Here is an 18,947-nt window from a genome sequence, read left to right as displayed (position 1 = left end):
TAGCCAAGCCAAGCACAGCAGTTACAGTACAAAGTGGGGATGTAACTGAGACACAGACAAGGTGTTTCAACAGGCAGCCGATAGCCTGACTCAGTGTGCAGTGGGCAAGGAGAGAGACAGGGAGTTGGGGCAATCAGAGTGGGTACCACGAAGAAGGTAGCATCTGAACTGCTTTCCAACCTGGTGTGGGAATCCTAAACTGAGGGGCTGACCGTATTGATGACTTTATTCATTGCTTCTCTCTCTCTCTCTCTCTCTCTCTCTCTCTCTCTCTTGCTCTTCTTTTTCAGTCAAGTCCAGTAGGGAGAGAAATTGGGGGAGCAAGCTGTTAATGAGAGCAACTGTCACTGACCTGCTTGTTCTCTGATTCTTGGCCCTTTAATGTGAAGTGACAGTTGGGGGTGGGCGTATGCACTAAAGGGTAACCCTTTGCTGACTGTGCCCTTCTGGGCAGGAGGCGCCCCACAGGGCCTGCTGTTATGTTTTCTCATTGGCACCACTGCCCTAATTAGAGTCGCCTGCACCCCCAATTAAAAAAAATTAAAAGATGGGGCATCCATTGTAACCTTTTTCTCTTTTATATCCTGGAGCACTGACTGGGCACAATTAGAAAAAATGTCCAGGATGACCAGAGTTTATTTTCAAGAAGGGAAATGAAGGGCCACTATAGCACAGGATAGGAATTTAGTCTTAGCATTTGTAAAGCTCCTAGCGTTTGTAAAGCTCCTACTCGGTGCTGGCACTGTGTTCTAGATCCTTTATCCATTGTCTCCTTTTAGGCCCATGAAACCATTTTACAGATGATATAACTGAGGCTCAAAGAGATGACTCAAGTCATCCAAGGTCAGAGCTAATTGACACCTGCTCTCAGATGCTCACTGACTCCAAAGCTTTGCCTTCTGCACTTGGCAAGGAAGGATGATCACTGGCTCTGAGGTGAGCCAGAGTTAACCTGAGGCATTAACAACGTAGACAGTTGATTAAAGAGAATCATTTAAGGGTGTCACAAGGGCCTTTCCAACTCTATGAACTGGTATAGTCATTCATTGCCTTGCATTTGAAAGCCTGTTTTACAGGGTAAAGGTGCTTTGGAAAGGAGTGATAAATATCTTTCCTTGTCTTTTGTCCTTTTAGCGGCAAACCCATGAGGTCAGGGACTCAATCTTATTTATTATTTGTCTCCAAATACCTAATACCCAACCTGATACTCAGGAACTTATGGTCCTCAATGGCTTAGAATCACAGCACTGAGTGATCCACTTCATTTAAGCCATTTGAGAGGCCAGGGCAAGGAGCTGCGGCTAGTCAGCGTAGGAGCTTTAGAATACTCAGCTTGAGAAAAAGAAGGTAGTGGGTTCTTTCCTGTGTAAGATCCGTTGTAGCGGTTTTGATTGTGAGGAAAACAGGGAAAGCTCGAGACCCTGGAAATGGGACTGGGGGACTAAGAGGCCATCTGAGGACACCGCATGCTCAGGAGAGGGACGTCTGAGGAGGATAAAGGGCATCTGTCTCACAGGTTTTACAGCTTTATTGGATGCTTTTTTGGAGTTGTTCAGCATAACTCTCACAGCCTCAGCAGGAACCTGTGGCTCTGCTCTGCTGAGTCTTATAGACTGTCCAGGTAAACCCCAGGAAAAGCCAAGTTCTTTTATCATCCATAAATATGGCTGTACTGAATAGATCTTGAAACACAGTGGTTGGCTAGGAGGACCAAGAAAGAGAGTGCGATATGGTACAAGGCCATGGCACGGAATGCCAAGAACCCAGAGTCCATTTCCCACTCTGCCAAGCACCTTTGAACTCCCCATTAACTTAACAGAGAAATAATATTTGTAACCTGTATTGAGAGTTCAAGGTGCCAGCCACTACATTAAGTACTTTACACAGATTATCTTCTTCAGTCCCCCCAAAATCCTATATTGAATCCTGTATCCATTATTGTCCTCACTGAAGGGACTAAGAAGGATTAAGTTCCCAGATGGGAGAGGCATTAGGGGTACTGAATGAAAAAGGTGAAAGGATTAAGAAGTGCAAATTGGCAGTTCCAAAATAGTCATGGGGATGTAAAGTGCAGCATAGGGAATATAGTCAATAGCATTGTAATAACTATGTATGGTGCCAGGTGGGTACTAGACTTATCAGGGGGATCACTTTGTAAATTATATGATATCTAACCACTACGCTGTATACTCGAAACTAATATAAAATAATATTGGATGTCACCTGCAATTGAAAAATTAAAAATATATACATATATACACAAGAAAAAACAATAAGGGTTAAGTTACAGGGAGAGAAGATAGAGAAGCCAGGAGGTGGTCAGACACGGGCCCCCTCTGCCAGACCCAGTCTTCTTTTAAGGGCTCCGTCTCCTGCTCCTCTCAGGGACATCAAACTTGTCACTATTTTCCGATAACTGAGCTTTTACCTTACATAGCTGTCCCCATCGGTGGAGCATTCACCTCAGCTCTGGTCCAAGCCTTCAATGTTCGTTTCTCGTGTTGCTGCTCTAACAAATGACCACAAACCTAGGGATGTAAAACAGTACGAATTCATTTTCTTATAGTTCTTGACTTTGGAATTCGAAAAGGGGTCTCACTGGGTTAAAGTCGAGGGTTGCGTTCCTTCTGGAGGCACTAGAGAGAATTTGTTTTCTTGGCTTTCGTGACTTCTAGAGGCTGCCTATGTTCTTTGGCTTGTGGCTCCTTCCTCCACCTTCAAAACTAGCAGCATAGCATCTTCAAATCTTTCTTTTCCTTTCTCTGGCCTTTGTTTACATTGCCATGTCTCCTTCTGTGACTGACTTTCTTGCCTCTCTTATGAGGACCTGTGTCATTACCTTGGGCCCACCTGAATAACCCAGCATAATCTTTCCATCTTAAGATCTTTAACTTAGTGACCCCTGCAAAGTCTATTTTGCTATGTAAGGTTACATATTTATAGGTTCTGGGGATTAGGACAGGGATATCTTTGGGGGACATTGTTTAGTCTACCATACCTTCATTCTGTCTTCCCTGAAGGCAAATTGTCTAACTTTCTTCTGGTGTTTCCATGGCCCTTCGCATGTTTTTCCTGCTATGGTATTTATCTCGGTTCTGTCATAACTGCCTGTTTATATGTCTGTCTCCCCAGCTAGATATGTGGTACCTTAATAGTAGAATCTGTAGCTTAACTTTCTGGTTACTCATTCTCAGCACCTAGTACAGTAGCTGACACATAATAGGTGCTTAATAAGCATTAGTTAAAGAATGAGTGATGAATTAGCTTGTGACCTCAGGCAGACACTTCCCTTCTGAGCCAAGTTTCCTCAACTGAATTTGATCTTAGAAGCCCTGATCTTGGAGCTTCGTGGTCTTCTGCCAGAGATTCTATGGCACAACTGACTTTGTAATAACTGAGCTGGCCTTGTCTTCTGAGATGGAACCATTTTCCTATAATGCTCATGAAGGCGGCCTCTATTAGGAGATCATGACAAATCTTTAAGCTCCCAACTAGTGCAGCATCCTAGAATATTGGCTTAGTCACCACAGAGCCTTAGGCATCAGGCCAAGACAGCCAAGCACTTTTACCTGGGTCTGTTGAGAGTAAATCCTGTCACAGCAAGCAGACATGTCTAGGCAAACATCACATGTCAAACAGAAGCAGGTTTGGTTTCCTTCCCCCGACAGCTCACTAGTTAAACCTTTTTCAGAGAGGGAAGACAATGGCACCCAACACAGACAGAAAACCTACACAGCATCATGGACTCGATACGAAGATATATATGGGCACATAGGGTCAGATAGGCCCACACACTGATACATTCATACATGTGGATGGAGGTACATAAGACAAGAGTAGAGAGCCAGAGCCCAGAGAGACCCAGAGGCACATGAACGAACCTCATCATACCCAGATACATCCTCTCCATCTCTCACCTGCACTCAGAACCACAGACACACAGACAGGCCAGTGTAAACACAGGCACATACTGGCCTTCTCAGTCCCTCTCCCTCCTACATGTGCATGTGCACGCGCATGAGCTTGCATATGCATGCGCACACACAGAGTCACTCCTACCAAGATGTGAACTTTATAGCTGAGCTCACCATACCCACCCCCTGGAGTAATCCTGGGACTTGGATGAAGGGACAGACATCAGTTCATTTCCTGTCTGGTGACAACTGGCCTATCTGGTCCCCTCCTCCCTTGACCCTCTAACAGATGGCAAATTATGGGGCCCTTGGAAGGGGTCAGGGCAGGGCCAGGCCGCCATTGCTGTGAGTGCAGCAGAGGAAGCAGCTGCTTGTGAATTTCATAAACACACAGCAGAGTCTTTCCTGGTTTTCCTCTTCACAGGGGGTGGGGCTCCGCTAGCAGTCACTCTTTTGTGTGCTGCTATCTTCCTCCAGGATGTAGGGAAGGGCAGGGGCATTCTTTGTCTTTGCTCTAGTGAGGTAAAGAGGCAAGCAAGAATGTGAATGTGAAGAAGAGGTCAGTGATGACAACTCCCTCAAGAGGAAACTGTGGTACAGAGAGAGTGTGACACGCTCAGGGACACAGTAGCAGAGTAGGAACCAGAGCCCAAGGGTCTTGAGTCTATCTCAAAGGACTAAAACAGTACATTCCAAACATGCTTGGTCTATGCCATGAATTTGTGAGGTCTCTCTTCTCCAACAGGAGAGATTACCATCTCTTCCCATTGAGTTGCTTCTACTCTGCCTGGGCACAGGGGAATGGATGAAATGACATCTCAAATCTCTTCTGGCCCTGCAAAAGCCTAGCTCTTTGCCACCCAGGCTCTCACTCAGGTGGGCAGGGATGCCAGGAATGTGAATGTGGGAGAGAGAAGGAAGCAAAGGCAGAAGTAAACTTTGACCTGTAATAGAGGGTGATGGTATCTTTGCAGTATCCCACAGTTTGCAAAGTCCTTCTAAAATCTCCTTTTGCGTTCCCCTGCTGAGATGAATGGGGGTGGATGATGAGGCAGAGAATCAGAAAGGGGAGTTGTATTCCAATGCTTGCCAGTTAGGCATATTGGGGAGGTCATTTCCTTTCAGCTGCTTTTTCCCATTCTATGAAGTGGGGATGGTAATAACTTCAGATGATCTTTGGATTGAGGATTCAGTGAATAAAAGATGTATCATGTTTGGCACATGCAACACATCGATTATGTGTTATGTGTTAAGTACTAGGCTATGTTTAAAGATTTGGTTCCAGAAAGAGTCAGTCCTTAAAGAGCTTAGAGTGCAATAGCTTTCCAAGATTTGACCGCAATCCATAATAAATACATAACTAAAACATTTCACAAAATAAGGCTTACCCTTACTGTGTGATACATTCTAATATTTTTAATTTAACTTTTAGAAACGCTGGTGGTGACCACCTAGTATATCAATTTGGTAACTTACTAATGGTTTGTGACATAACAATTTGAAAAACACTAATCTAGGGGGACAAACATTTGAACGAATGTACAATTGAAGGGCATAGCTGCTAGGATGAGACCTTCGGCTGGGGACAGTGCGGGGACAGTGTAGGCACAACAGAGGGGATAGTTCATTTTTTTTTTTTTTGAGACTGTCAGACTAGAAAAAATTGTTAGTCGAAGTGGTTCCTCAAAGATGAGTAGACATTGTCTTCGAGATGTAAAGGAGAAGGGTGTTCCATGCAGAAGGAATAACACAAACTTGGAGATAGGTGAGAGTGTGGTATGTCTTGTGACCCTAGAAATTCAAAACAATGGAGCTTGTGGGATAATGGGAGAGATGAGCTCAATAAAGAGTGGCCCCCTTTATCCTTCTAGCTTCAAAAAGAGGGGTTTCTGGGAGTGGGTGTCTCTGCCGTTGGCCAACCCCTGTCGTCCTTGAGTACCACATTCCTGAACTCTGGCTCCTCCTGGATCTAGCACCGCATTGACAGAACTGTCAGCCCTCTGAGTCCTCCTTACCAGAAACCCTTTTTTTCACAATAGCCTAGAAGTGTCTTCCTGTGAGGCGCCTCAGCAGGACACAGATCTCTACTTTCCTTTAGAATTTCCTGTAACTTTTTCTCCTCTGCTGCTCAAATTTTCCTTCTTTTTTGGGGGGGATTACCTTTACCCTGCTCAGTAGTAAAATGATCATGAATGTTGGTAACTGGGGTAGGATTTTAATAGCTCTTTATTAGTGCTTTCACATTTGAGCCTTACAATAACTATGGAAAGGTAGATTTTTAAGTAACATTTGTACAAAATACAGTGCAGATCCATCATCTGAAATTATAAACCTCTTTGTTTTGTATCAGGTCAAGCCTAGGCAAGAGTGTGGCTTAGCCTGGGTCACACAGCAGTAGCAATTCTGGGACTAGATCCTGACTCCTAGCGTGACACTCTTTCCCTCTCAGATACATTAGGAAATCACACAAATTTCCAGTGCCAAAAGCCGCTGAAAATACTTTACTGTACATATTGAAGTAATGATTGAAGCCAGGTAACTCCCATTTAGTCTAAAAACAGGGCTAGCAAAGATGGCTTTTCTGCAGACACTTACTATACTTAAGGCATGAGGGTGAGCCCTGTCCCAAGGCTTTCTCCTGCAAAGAAAATTATTTCTTAATCTATAGACGGCTTATTATGGTAGAAGGCATTGCCAAAAGGAAATCCCAGGGCCCAGGAACAGGATTGTATTGTATGCAAAAGGAGCAGCACATGCTGTCTTTCCCGACATTGGGGTGGACTAGATTAGTTAAGAACTACAATTACTGGGCTCTGAGCACATTTCATTCCCTTGAGTAGCTCACAGTCTAAAGGGGAAACATGACATAGCATTTAAAGTGTTATGTATTATACCCTATACCTAATGCTAAGACAGAAGGTCATTAGAAGTTCAATATGATTTGTGACATACGGTTTGTGACATACAGAAAGTAAGGGTGGCTCAAGGAGGGTATTAATGAAACCCGGTATATAAATAAAGGAGCTGCTCTCAAAGAGATTACAAGATATCTAAGACACTCAGCCAAAAAGTGGCAGGTCTAGGATTTGAGATAATATGTTCATCTCTACAGATCACCCACTAATGGCTCTCCTAACTTTAGTCTGCGTAACAAACACCAGTAATGTTTGTTAAATGCAGATTCCAGGCCACACTATCAGTAGGTCTGGGGTGGGCCCAGGATTCTGCTTTTGAAATAGACATTCTGAGGATGACACTTTGAGAGAGACCAGAATAGACAACTCTCAGTTTTCTTCTGGTTCAAAGACTCCAAGAGTCTTATGCTTTTATACTTATCTGATCTGCACTGGCATCTAAGCTTAACAGGGGCTTTTAAAAAATCCTGGTGAATAAAGAGATGATTCCTATCTTCGAGGAGTTCACTTACACCCTCTCAGGAGTTGAAACCACTCAGGAACTCCTGAAACACATAAAGGACAATTTTGTTATCATAATCTGCCATTACAATGACCCTGAGAATTTGCTGACATGGCCATCCACAGCAATGGGAGTAGAAACCTGGCTGTCACCAGACTTCTCATTTCTAGCCAGCTAGGTTCTTGGTGACCACCAGCCAGGCACTGCCCTAACAGGAACTCTGAGAGGCTGGCTTCTCCAGAGCCGGTGCATGCCGGCAACAAGATATCAGAGCTTCTTCCTTGTTGATTGTGCTGACTCATTCTCCAAAATAGCCCCAGAAATTATAGGGCTTTGAGAGCAAGTCCTATCTACCTAATGGAAAATTCCCAATACATACGTGGTCTTCATGTCTGGCTTGAATCTGTACAGGCTTTCACATGCTCGTTCACTCCTCAGTCCATTCCTATTTTCTTCTCTCTTTTTTTCCTTTTTTCTAGTTCTATCTCTTCTTTCTTCGCTTTCCACACAAGGGGAAAGAGAAGAGAAGTGACTTTGTATGAGTAGGCCCTGAACACACGAGCCAGTGATGATGGCTCTTGTTTCTTTACCTTTTACCGGGCACCAGGCGATGTGCCACGCTTGTACCTTTCGTTATGTCATCTATCCTTAGAGTAACCCTCAGAACTAGGTAATGTATCCCTCATTTAGGTAATTAGCTGAAAATGGCAACACTTGGATTTGAAGAAAAGTCTGTCTTACTCCAAAAGGCAAAAAAGCCTTTACCAGTGCTGGGTGTATTGGATGGGGAGTGGGCGATGCTGACACAATGGTGTAATAACGACAGTCGCTCTTGCAGGCAGACGCCCTGTATATATCTTAGCACCTCATCACAGTGAATGGGATCCCTCCAGTTTGGAGTTGCCTCGTTTGTGCGTTGTTTTGCTCTTGATGGAAGCGCTACATTCTCCTGAGTGCTTGCGTAAATTGAATCACAGAAGAGCCTGCCATTCTGAGCTAGGAGGAGGTCAGAACCATCTCCGCAAGATGAATTCAAAGGATGCCAAAACAGTAGAAGTCAGAGGAAAGCAGAGCTGTAATTGTTTTCATAAGCAGTTACCCCAGCTTAAGGAGTTTTGATGGAAACAAGTGCAAAGATTTCTAGAGGTGAAAACAGGACAGAGAGAAAAGCATTACCTCTCTCTGCACACGTATACCTCTGCCCACTGCAGTTGTCCTCAACGTTTCAAAAGTCATCTCATCTTGTCTGTCTGCACTGCATGGCTGTAATTCGGGACTCATCCCCTTCTAGATTCTGCAATAGTGTCCTGACTGGTAGTCCTGCTTTCAGGCTCTCTTCAGCCTTTCGAACTCCTTCTCCATCTTAGATACCATCATGGTCTTAGTGCAAGTCTTCCCCACATGCTGCTCCCTTGTTGCAGCCTTGACAACAGCTCCTAAGGCCAAGAGCATAAGCTCTGAATTCCTTAACATGTCCTAGGAGGCTTCTGAAGATTTGGCTTTTCTCTCCAGCCTTGCTGACCACTTGGCCCCAGCCATGCTGAGCTTCCTGCAGCACCTGAACGTGCTGTACTCTCACTGCTGGGCCCCTGGACACGCTGCTCCCTTTGCCTAGAACAATATTCCTGACATTTACCACCTTGCTAACTCCTACTCATCCTTCAAAGCTAAGCTCAAATGGACCTCCTTTAGGGGAAGCCTTCTAACGCCCTCTCCCCTCCCCTTCATCTTAGGTTAGATGTCACATTATCTGTGTTTCCTTAACACCCTGGCTTCTTCCCCCTATCATAATCCTTAAAACATTGCATTGTAGTGGTCTGTTTACTGGGATCTCTCCCTCATTGCCCCGTGAGCTCTTGGAGGGCAAAAGACACTGTCTTATGTACATTTATTTTTATAATCTCAGGGTTTGGCACAGAGCAGATGTTCAATAAGTGTTTACTGACTGCATTTTTCAAAAAACGCAATTTATAAAATGCAAATGAGGAGAGATGGAATTGAAAGTATATGCTCAGGGTAGTGTAACTAAGAACTCTTCTTGGTGCTTCGGGTATAGATTTCATGTTTGCAGAGACCATATATTATTGTCCAATGTGTTCTCTCCTACAATAGAGAAGATCTGCAGAGTGGGACTTGGGCTAGCAGTGAGTTTGTTCCACAGACCTAGATAGCTCACTAATTAATATAGACCTGTCCCAGCCTGGGCTTCCTGGTTTTCTTTCTGGGTGGAGACCATCTTCTGCAGGAAATGGAACTGTTCCAAGCCAAAAAGTTTTCGCTCTTATTAGTTCTTTTGGTGTTCTGCTGTTCAAGCATTAGGAAGACTGAGCCCTGTTTCAGTCTTGACAGGATCGTGTTTTATGATCCCAAAAAAGTGTTTGTGTAACCTCGAGCCATGCTGAAAGTGAAATGCAGCTCGAGGGGGGCGGGGGATTCTGCTGGGCCCAGCTAAACTTTTCATCTTGCCGCTTGGCTGTGTGCATGTGACGTGTGAGAATGTGGTTCCCCTGAAGTCCGTAGGTGTTGTATATACCGATAGGATCTAAGGGCCAGAGTGTTTGCTTCCAGTAGAGAGGAGTTTAGAAATTCAGCAACAAACATTTACTGAGCCCCTGGTATGCACAAGGCTCAATGCTGAGTGCTGTGGGTGATAAAGGGTGACTTAGGTCCGGGGATCCTTCCTCAAGAAGGCTCCCATCTAGGAAGAAACGCTGATTAGCCGTTTTGGACACATGAGAGGGCATGGCTATCTCTAGATCCAGTCATTACTTCGGTGTCCGGAGCATTACAGAAAGGAACACCTTTTCTTGAACTAAGTACCAGACGTGAGTTTAGGTCTTCTCAAGTTTATTATTGCCTTTAATTTTTAATCTTCTTCCTATTTTGCAGTTAGGAAATGGAAACCCTAGTATGTAGCGGATACACGCTCAGAAAATTAAAATTGAGAAATAAGCTTGGAGAGTAAAGGTCTTGAAAAGGGTCTGTTTGTTTGAGGGTAGGGAAACTGTCCCCTGCTAGAACTGCCCTCAGCAGATAGGATGGAAGCTAGAAGAAAGAGTTCTCAGAAATGAGAGCTGTAAGAGCCCTTATTTGGTGGAGCTAGCTACTGGACTGGAAGAAGTGGAATTGAAAGCCAGCAATGGAGGGATTAATCAGAAACTTCCTATGGACACAGTGAAGGAGGGAGGGGAAGGTAAAATCCAGGTAAAGATGAGAATATTGGCTCTGTACCTGTCAGAGAAGAGTTGAAAAGTTTATTTATCTTCACAGTTAATTTTAATCATGTTCAGTAGTATTTACTTACACTGGGGGCATATGATAACCCCTTCTCTGAGCCCTCGTAAAGGTTTCTGAGCAGAGAAGCCTAGAACCTCCTGACAGGACTGCGTATAGGTTTTTTCCTTCCTGGTTCTCATGTTCGGCTCTGGCTAGGAGACAAATCTTTCTATGCCACAGTTCTCACTGCTCATACCTCCTTATAAAAGACAGGGACACAAAGGTTAATTTTTTTTCTTTGCAAAGTACTACATTCAGTAGCTGTCAGATTGTAAATGTATTAAAAGCTTACATTTCTTGGCTAATATTTCACTTTCTTATAGTAGCACAGAAATAGCCTGGACTTCTTTTCTTATCTTTTTTATTTTTATTTTTTAACTAAAAAAAAAAATTAAATGCTTAAGTAGGTAATCTATATATGATGGGTAAACAATTCAAGAAGTATCAAGGGGTTTTTTGGTGGCCACTGAGTCTCTATTTCATTTTGTCTTTTAGACACCCAATTCTCCTAGGGTAATCGGCACCACCAGGTTCTTGCTGTGATTTTTGTGACAGTTTATTGATAGTTCTATTACTAGAGAAGGGACATTGTGGCAATTGGTTCAACAAATGATCCAGGTCCTTAGTGTGGCCAGGCTGTGGCTGCTACAGCTTTAGTATTGGTGAAGTCTTATTAAGAACTTCATTTTCTTGTCCAGAATGTATCCAGAATGAAGTCACAGTGCCATCATTAATAGAGAGCATATTAATTACCCTCTGCAGGACAAAGACTTTTTGGTCTAGAAAGCTGTGAGACATAGTAACTTTGAAAGTGTCTTATTCCCCAGCCATGTGTTTCTTACTAAATTACAAGACTGATAGGTGTCGCTTATGGTTACTTAATACAAACGCCTGTTGCTAACTGGCTCAAATGGATGTCTGTGTATTTACTTTGACATGTAATACAAAGCATAAATTTTTCTTACTCCATTAACTCATCAAGTTCTTGAATCTTTCATCAGAAGCTAATTGAGACAGGAACTATGCCTGAGCCATCCTTATACCCTTCCTTGCAAGTGGCTGTTCAGTGAATGTTTTTCAGAGATTCAAGAGAGACTTGGCGAGGTTGCATGCTTGGAGGGAGGAAGGACTTGAGATGAGTGATAGGAGAGTTTTCACTGACCTTTCCTCCGGATTAGTTGATGACTCCCTCAGAACGAGACTCTGGTTTCTTGACCCTCATCAAATTGTTGATATCACTGGACTTCCAGGAAAAGTGGTAACAACTGCTTCCTTACTCCAGCTCCTGCTGATAGGAATTCGTAGTGGCTGATCTCTTTTGGTCACACCCTAGAGTTCTTCATGAGGAAAGGGAAAGTATTGTGGATTAATGACTAACTAATTATGACTTGCTTCCTTTGTTTAGGAACATATCTTTCGCTGTGGTTCATTTGCCTTAAGAAATATAGAAGTGGGGGTTGCAGATATGGAGCACTGGGCTGGGAGTCCATAGAACTGAGTTCTATTTCTACCATATCTGTGCAACCTGGGGCATGTCACGGACCCTTTCTGGGCCTCCGTTTCCCTGTATGTACAATAAGAGCTGGACTATAAGACCTCTGTGGTGGTTCCCTATTCTAAGATCTATGATTTGAGGCCCCCTTTTTCCTGAAATCCATGCTCTTATCACCTTCCCTCTGCTTGTCCCCAAACCCCAGATTTCAATTACTGATTTGGATCTCCGATTTGTGCTTCTAGGTGTTCTTCGTGTCTGACCTCTTCAAGACCAAGGTGACACTCTCCCTGCCTGCCCCTGCGATCAGGAAGGAAATCCTTTCACCTGTGGACATTATTGACAGGAACAATCACCACAACATGGTGTAGGCGCCAGCTGCCTCCTGAGCTGTTTTTGTAAAATGACTGCTGACAGCAAATTCTTGCTGCTCTCCAATCTCATCAGACAGTAGAATGTAGGGAAAAACTTTTTGCCTGACTGATTTTTAAAAAGGAAAAAAAAAAAAGTCTTATTTTGTGGCCTTCCAGAATAGGTAGTGTTCACCTATATGGAAACAACAGCAAACTAATACCAACTGCTGGAATCCTGGACGTGCAATTGGTTTAAGTGTTCATGTTCTAGTGAACACGGGCTGGTTCTGGAACAGACACCAAAATGTTTTGAGTAGAGTCAGCCAGTCACCTTGTGACTGAAGCACCCCAGACCTGTAAGAAAAGCTCAAATTCACATCATAGCACACGATGCCAGAAATAGCACTGAATCAAGAAAATAGCCATTGGGGGGGCTCCCCTCTTGTGTCTCTCTGTCCACACCACTCTATCTCCTACTGTGACTTTGGTTCAGGAAGTTTTTGGTGCGTGTGTGTGTGTGTGTGTGTGTGTGTGTGTTAAACGTAAGGAAAGAGCAAGTTTGCTCAGTCAAGTGATCAGATCCTGAATCCAAATTCCTAGACCTAAGGCCTTATCACTCACTTCCCAGCCCATAGGCCAACCACCGTCCCCCACGTTAGCAATTAGGAGACTCTTTGTGGATGAGTGAATTTCACAAATAGCACAATTTCAGAAGAGATAGAGGGTACAGGCCCTCATTTGTCTTCTTTTGACGCATCATCCTGTGATGCCAAAACGTCAGTTGCAGGATGCTGATGTTGTGTACATCAATCATCTGGGCACTTGCACACTTAGTAACGGTTAGCTTCAGTTACTGCTTTCTCCCTTGAAATCCTTGCTCTGTACCCACCAGGATTTCCTGTGAGGGTCTAGAGACGAGCCACAGCATGGTCTGCCACTGGCTGATGGAAAGCAGCCTTCCATACAAGAATTAGGGGAGTAAAGGGGCAAAAATGAAAAATGAACCAAACTTTTGGTTACTCGAAGTCAGAATGAGCCAGAGTAGTAGATGATCTCATGCCTGAGAGGCTACCCTTCTAGATCATGGAGCTGATGAGGGTCTCTGTGGGGGTCACTTTTGCTAAGCTGTGTAAAGCACTATTGTCTTGGGGTTGATCTCTAGGACAGTTCTTGGTAGGTTCTGCTGGGCAGAACACATGGGTTAAATCTCCGTAGAGAGTTTTCTTCATCCTCTATCCATATGTGTCCTCCCACACAAGGGTCCCACTCTAGGCAGTAGACAGGGACCCCTTCTACTGAACCTTTGAAGAAAGGAGGAAGGAACAGATGCTTTCAGATCTCGGATGCAAACCTTTCAAAGGGCTAAACGTAACCACATGGGTCAACCACAAGCACATCCTTACCACAGAAGCCGTCCTTTCATTTCAACTTATAGCAAGCTATGATTTTTATATATAAATATTATATAAATAATGTATAAAACATTAAAAGTTAACTATGTAAAATATTATTTCTGAAACAATTTTAGCTATATCCACTATGATTATAAACTGTGTCTCGACCTGTGTTATTTACATTAGCTGCTTAAAAAAGCATTGAGTTAATTTTTTTTAATATCAACTAAAATATCGTAGTTCTGTGGTAGACATTGTTTTACAATAAAAGAAATAACAACAACTAGGGAAAACTGTATAAAAACATTAAATTGTCAGTATTTTTGTAAGGTTCCATTTTGTAAAGAGAATAATATTCAAAGACTTTTGTAGAATACAAAGTGAAAACTTGTATCTGCGAAACTATACTTGTATTAGATGTGCTTTTTAAATAAAAGCTCATAACACAACTAATTAAGGAGGCGGAAGCCTGGAATGTTTGAGGGGTATCTGTCTTGGGTATGTGGGTAAGAGGAGGTGGACTAGCAGGCCCTTCTCTGAATGGGCTTGCCTCACCTCAGGGCACTACTTCCTGAAACATGGTGGCCATCCTGTGAATACAGATGTCTAAGCTGCTCTTTCATCTCTGAAAGCCTGTTTGTCAAGTGAGGCTGTGGTTCTGCTCTCATCTCAGGCTCTTCTAAAAAGATTCTTAAGGGGGTTTTACCAGGGAGGGAATGGCTACAGGGCCCCACAAAGGCAAATCCCAAGCAGAACTCTAGATAAGGTGTGCTTGGGGAGCTCACTGAGGGCGTCCTTCACACAGCCAGTATCAAAGGATGTCAGGGGGTTGGAGGGGGTGCAGCTGACAGGGACGTTTGGCCCTGATTTCCTTCCCTTTGTTTCCTCAATGGAGAAAAAGAGGGGAAGCTGGAAATGCACATTTATCGAGCTACCAGTATGGCTGGCACTTCTGCCTACATGTCACTTTTGATCCTTATAGCAGTTATTATTTTGAGAAATAAGGACTACTAAGGAATGTAAAGATCAAACAGCTTGTCTGAGATCCTAGAAGAGTAAACTGCCTGCCAGGACTTGCATTCATTTCCTTTTGCTGCTGAAACAAATTGCCACGAACTTGGTGGTTTAAAACAATACAAATTTATTATCTTACAGTTCTGGAGGCTCTAGGGGAGAAGCTGTTTCCTGGCCTTGTCCAGCTTCTACAGGCCACCTGCGTTCCTTGGCTTCTGGCCCTCTTCTTCTATCTTTAAAGCCAAGCAACACTAGACCCGTCCTCACTCTGCCGTCTCTTGGCTCTCCTCTTCTGCCGCTCCTTACACATTTCAAGCTTGGTGATTATACTGGGACCGCTTGTATAATCCAAGATGATCTACCCATGTAAAGGTCAACTAATTAGCAGCCTGAGTTACATCTGCCACCTTAATTCTCCTTTGCCATGTCACATAACGTATTAACAGATACCAAGGATTCAGACACAGACATCTTTGAGGGGAGCCATTATTTTGCCAGTTCACCCTCTGGCCCCCAAAGGTTCACACCCATCCCACATGAAAAATACATTCACTCGATCCCAACATCCCCCCAAATCTCAACATGTTACAACATCAACTCAAAAAGTCTCAAATCTCATTATTCGAACTACATTATCCAAATCAGGTGAGGATGAGGTTCTGGGTTTAATCCATATTTGCTCTCCACATGTAAACCCACGAAACTCAAGAAACAAGTTATCTGCTCCTAAAATTCAGTGATAGGATAGTTATAGACTAACACTCACAGACATTCTTGTTCAAAAGGGAAAATGGAAGACAGAGGAGTCATCAGTCCCAGGCAATTTCAAAGTCAAGCCAGCAAACTCCTTTTGGTTTCAGGGCCTGGGAATACACTCATGCATCTCATGGCTTCCTTTCCTACCAGCAAGGTCAGCCTGCTTTTTGCTGCTAGACAAGCCCCCTTCAGGCCACTGTACTAGTGCGGCACTTTCTTAGCCTTTTGCTGAAAGAGGAATGTAACTTTGGGCTCCAGGATGCAGGTAGAGAGTCCCTTAAGGTCAGAGTCCAAAGTCCAAGATAGGCAAAATAACTTGCTGGCAGGGGCAGAGAGACACACTTCGAGTTAATAGAGGAACTGGTGAGACCAAACCCCAAGTCATCTAGTACCCCAGACTTTTTCTTACACTTTTCCAATAGTATTTGACAGACTAAACTAGTCTCAAGAAGACGCATCCCTTTTCATGGGGATTTAAGGAAAGGCAGAGGCATGCCATACAATGGCGCAGCTCTGGGATTCAGATCCAAACCATTTCAGTTGGTAATATTAATTATCTCCTGTGTACCAGGCACTGGTAAACACATGAGCTAGGATAATGGCTAAAAAGGATGAGATCTCAGCTTCAAGAGGCTTATAGGCTAGAGAAGAATGCAAAAACTCAATCACACAAATATGTACTTAAGAACTAAGATGAGTGTGATGAAGAAAGGCTATAGAGAACGATGAGAGATTTTGGCAGTAAGACCTGTCCTATTTGTGGTTGGTTTCCCTGAAATCTACCTAGGGCCAAAGCCTGTTTATATCACTCCTCTGCACCAGCAAAATGAATAGAAAAAGCCCTGCCAAATGTAGGTTTAGAAGAGACCAATGAGTAAATAAATTATTTATGATAGTGTGATAAGGGGAGAAAAGACCCATATAAAACGTATGGGTGCAAAAATGGAACAAATCAGAAAGACTTTCACGTGACCCCTCTCCCCTCCTGGTGTAAACTTCTAGAACATCGAACTCTGGAAAAAAATTCCACCTTCTGCATGAATCCTTACAATGAGGAAATTATTTAACAGCCCTTCGCAATTTTCGAAAACAAGAGTATAGACAATCATAGTAGTATTCTCTGCTCCTTTTAAAAAGACATGGAGTGGGTGGCCCCAGATACGAGAGATGAATGTTAAGTGTCAGTCAGGCTTTGGTAACTTTTAAAAATGCTGAAACAGTTTTGTCAATAGTAATAAATAAGAAAAAGAGAACCCGTTTTTTAAAATTTCATAATAGAGGATATAGAAATGAAAGATAAAGCATGCACGACTTTATCAGTCATGGGAAAATTCAAATAATATGTCACAATGAGATATCATTACATACTTTTATTGACATTCTTGTCTAACTTAAAAAAAAAAACAAACAATAAATCCAATAATACAAAATGTTGGTGAAGATGTGAAATAACTGGAACTCTCATTTACTGCTGGTAAGGATGTAAATTGGTACAACCATTTTGGAGAATTTTGACGGTATCTATTAAAGCCAATAATACATATATCCTATTCCCCAGAAATTCTACATATTCTAAATATATAAATTCTACAAATATAGAAATTTTACAATTTCTAAATATACAACCAACAGAAGGATGTATGTATGTATCTCACCAAAAAGTATGTACAAGAATGCACATGGCAGAACTACCCCAAACTGAAAACAACCCAAATTCCCATCAACAACTGAGTGGATAACTAAATAGCAGAATTAAATAGTCAGTCACATGAGGAATAGCAATGAATGTGAACAAATGTCTGCTATGCAAAACACTATGAGTGAATTTCACAGAAAGAGTATCGAGTGAATAAAACCAAGCACAAAAGAACACATATTGTATGAATTCATTTTTACGAAGTTCAAAACAGGAAAACTCATCTTTGGTGATGGGAGTCACATGTTGAAGGGGAGAGGACTTGATTGAGTGAGTGGTGGTCATTTTGTTAAAATTTATGAAACAGTGTACTTATGATTTATGTACTTGTCTATTGCTATGTCACATTTCAATCGAAAAGCAGAAAAGAGAGGCATTTATAAAAAAAAAATTAATTAAATACCAGGTTAGAAGAAGAAGACAGTATATTGGCAAGTTTATCTCCTAAATAGCTTTCAAACCCATCCCTTCTCTTTACTCCCTGGCAACTAACTTATGCCAGGTTTCATTCATTTTTTCTTAGTCTACTGCAATGGCCTCTTTACCAGGTATCCCTGCCTTTTTCTATCTTCTTATAAGAATTCCTTCACATAAGAACAAAGGGAGCTTCCAAAGCACAATTCTAATCATGTGACTCATCTGCTTAGGGAATAAAATCCTTTACATGGTATTTACTTTTATTTTTAATTTCAATTTATTTAAAAAATATAATAGAATAACATGAGAACCGTGTTCCTATCCCTCAGACATAACAGATTAGCATTTTGCCCTGTTTGTTACAGATCAAACGTTGTTAAGATACAGTGTAAGTCCAGTCTCTCCATTCCACACAGTCCCTCCCCCATGTAACCGTTATCCTGAACGTTGGTGTGTATGCTTTCAAATCAGGTTTTCTTACTTGACCCAACATATGAATGCATCTACAAGCTATATATAGAATTGTCTTATGAATTTAAAATATGTATATATGTAAATATTATCAAAGTAATATACATTTTTATAATCTGCTCTCACCATTCAGCATTGTTTTTTTCAATTTATACATGATGACACATAGATCTGCAATGTTCATTTTAACCACCCTGTACATCACTGTATGGGTAATCCATACCTTATTAACCCATTCTAAAACTGATGGACATTAAAGTTGTTTCTAGTTTTTCACTATTACCAGCGATGCAACAATGGACACTCTTACATCTTTTTCCTTGTCCAGATAAGTGAGAGTTTCAGTTCCAATATACATAAAAATGAAATTGCTATTGAGCAGAATATAGACATAGCTAAAGTGTTCTCAGAAGGTGTTGTATCAAATTTATACTATTACTTATCACACGAGATTTCAAATTAATTTCCATTCTTAACAATTGGTATGGTCAGAGCTTTAAATTTTAATAATCTTGCAAATATGTATAAGTAAAATCTCTTTGGGTTTTAATTTTCATTTTGGATACTAAGTAGGTTGAACTTGAGTGGCTCTTAATTTATTATTGTGAGCTTATTAGCAGCAGGTATGGTATTTTTCTGTGGGGGTCCCATGCGCCTTGGTCTCTAAAAAGCAGTTATACATTTGCTTCTACTGAGAAAGAGTTTCAGGCACTTTATGGGCCCTGGATAAGGCAAATCTAATCATGG

General features: G+C 42.2%; 1 protein-coding gene across 3 annotated transcripts in view; it reads left to right on the top strand.

The window, feature by feature from the left end:
- Positions 1-18,947, top strand: part of PLPP3 (phospholipid phosphatase 3) — a 118,977-nt gene that overhangs the window by 61,280 nt on the left and 38,750 nt on the right. Inside the window, exon 6 of one of the 3 annotated variants that reach the window (XM_016159911.2) lies at positions 12,345-14,299. The exons of 1 other annotated variant lie outside the window; for it this stretch is intronic. In XM_016159911.2, the coding sequence (XP_016015397.1) occupies positions 12,345-12,470 (126 nt within the window). In that variant the 3' untranslated portion in view covers positions 12,471-14,299. Of the gene's footprint in view, positions 1-12,344; positions 14,300-18,947 lie in introns of those variants that run through there. One more of the 3 variants, XM_016159913.2, reaches the window with a different exon arrangement.

This window comes from Rousettus aegyptiacus, unplaced genomic scaffold (genome assembly GCF_014176215.1).
Source record: "Rousettus aegyptiacus isolate mRouAeg1 unplaced genomic scaffold, mRouAeg1.p scaffold_m13_p_1, whole genome shotgun sequence".
NCBI classification, from domain to species: domain Eukaryota; kingdom Metazoa; phylum Chordata; class Mammalia; order Chiroptera; family Pteropodidae; genus Rousettus; species Rousettus aegyptiacus.
Note: the sequence above shows the minus strand (reverse complement) of the source record. Positions and strands in the feature narration are given on the sequence as shown.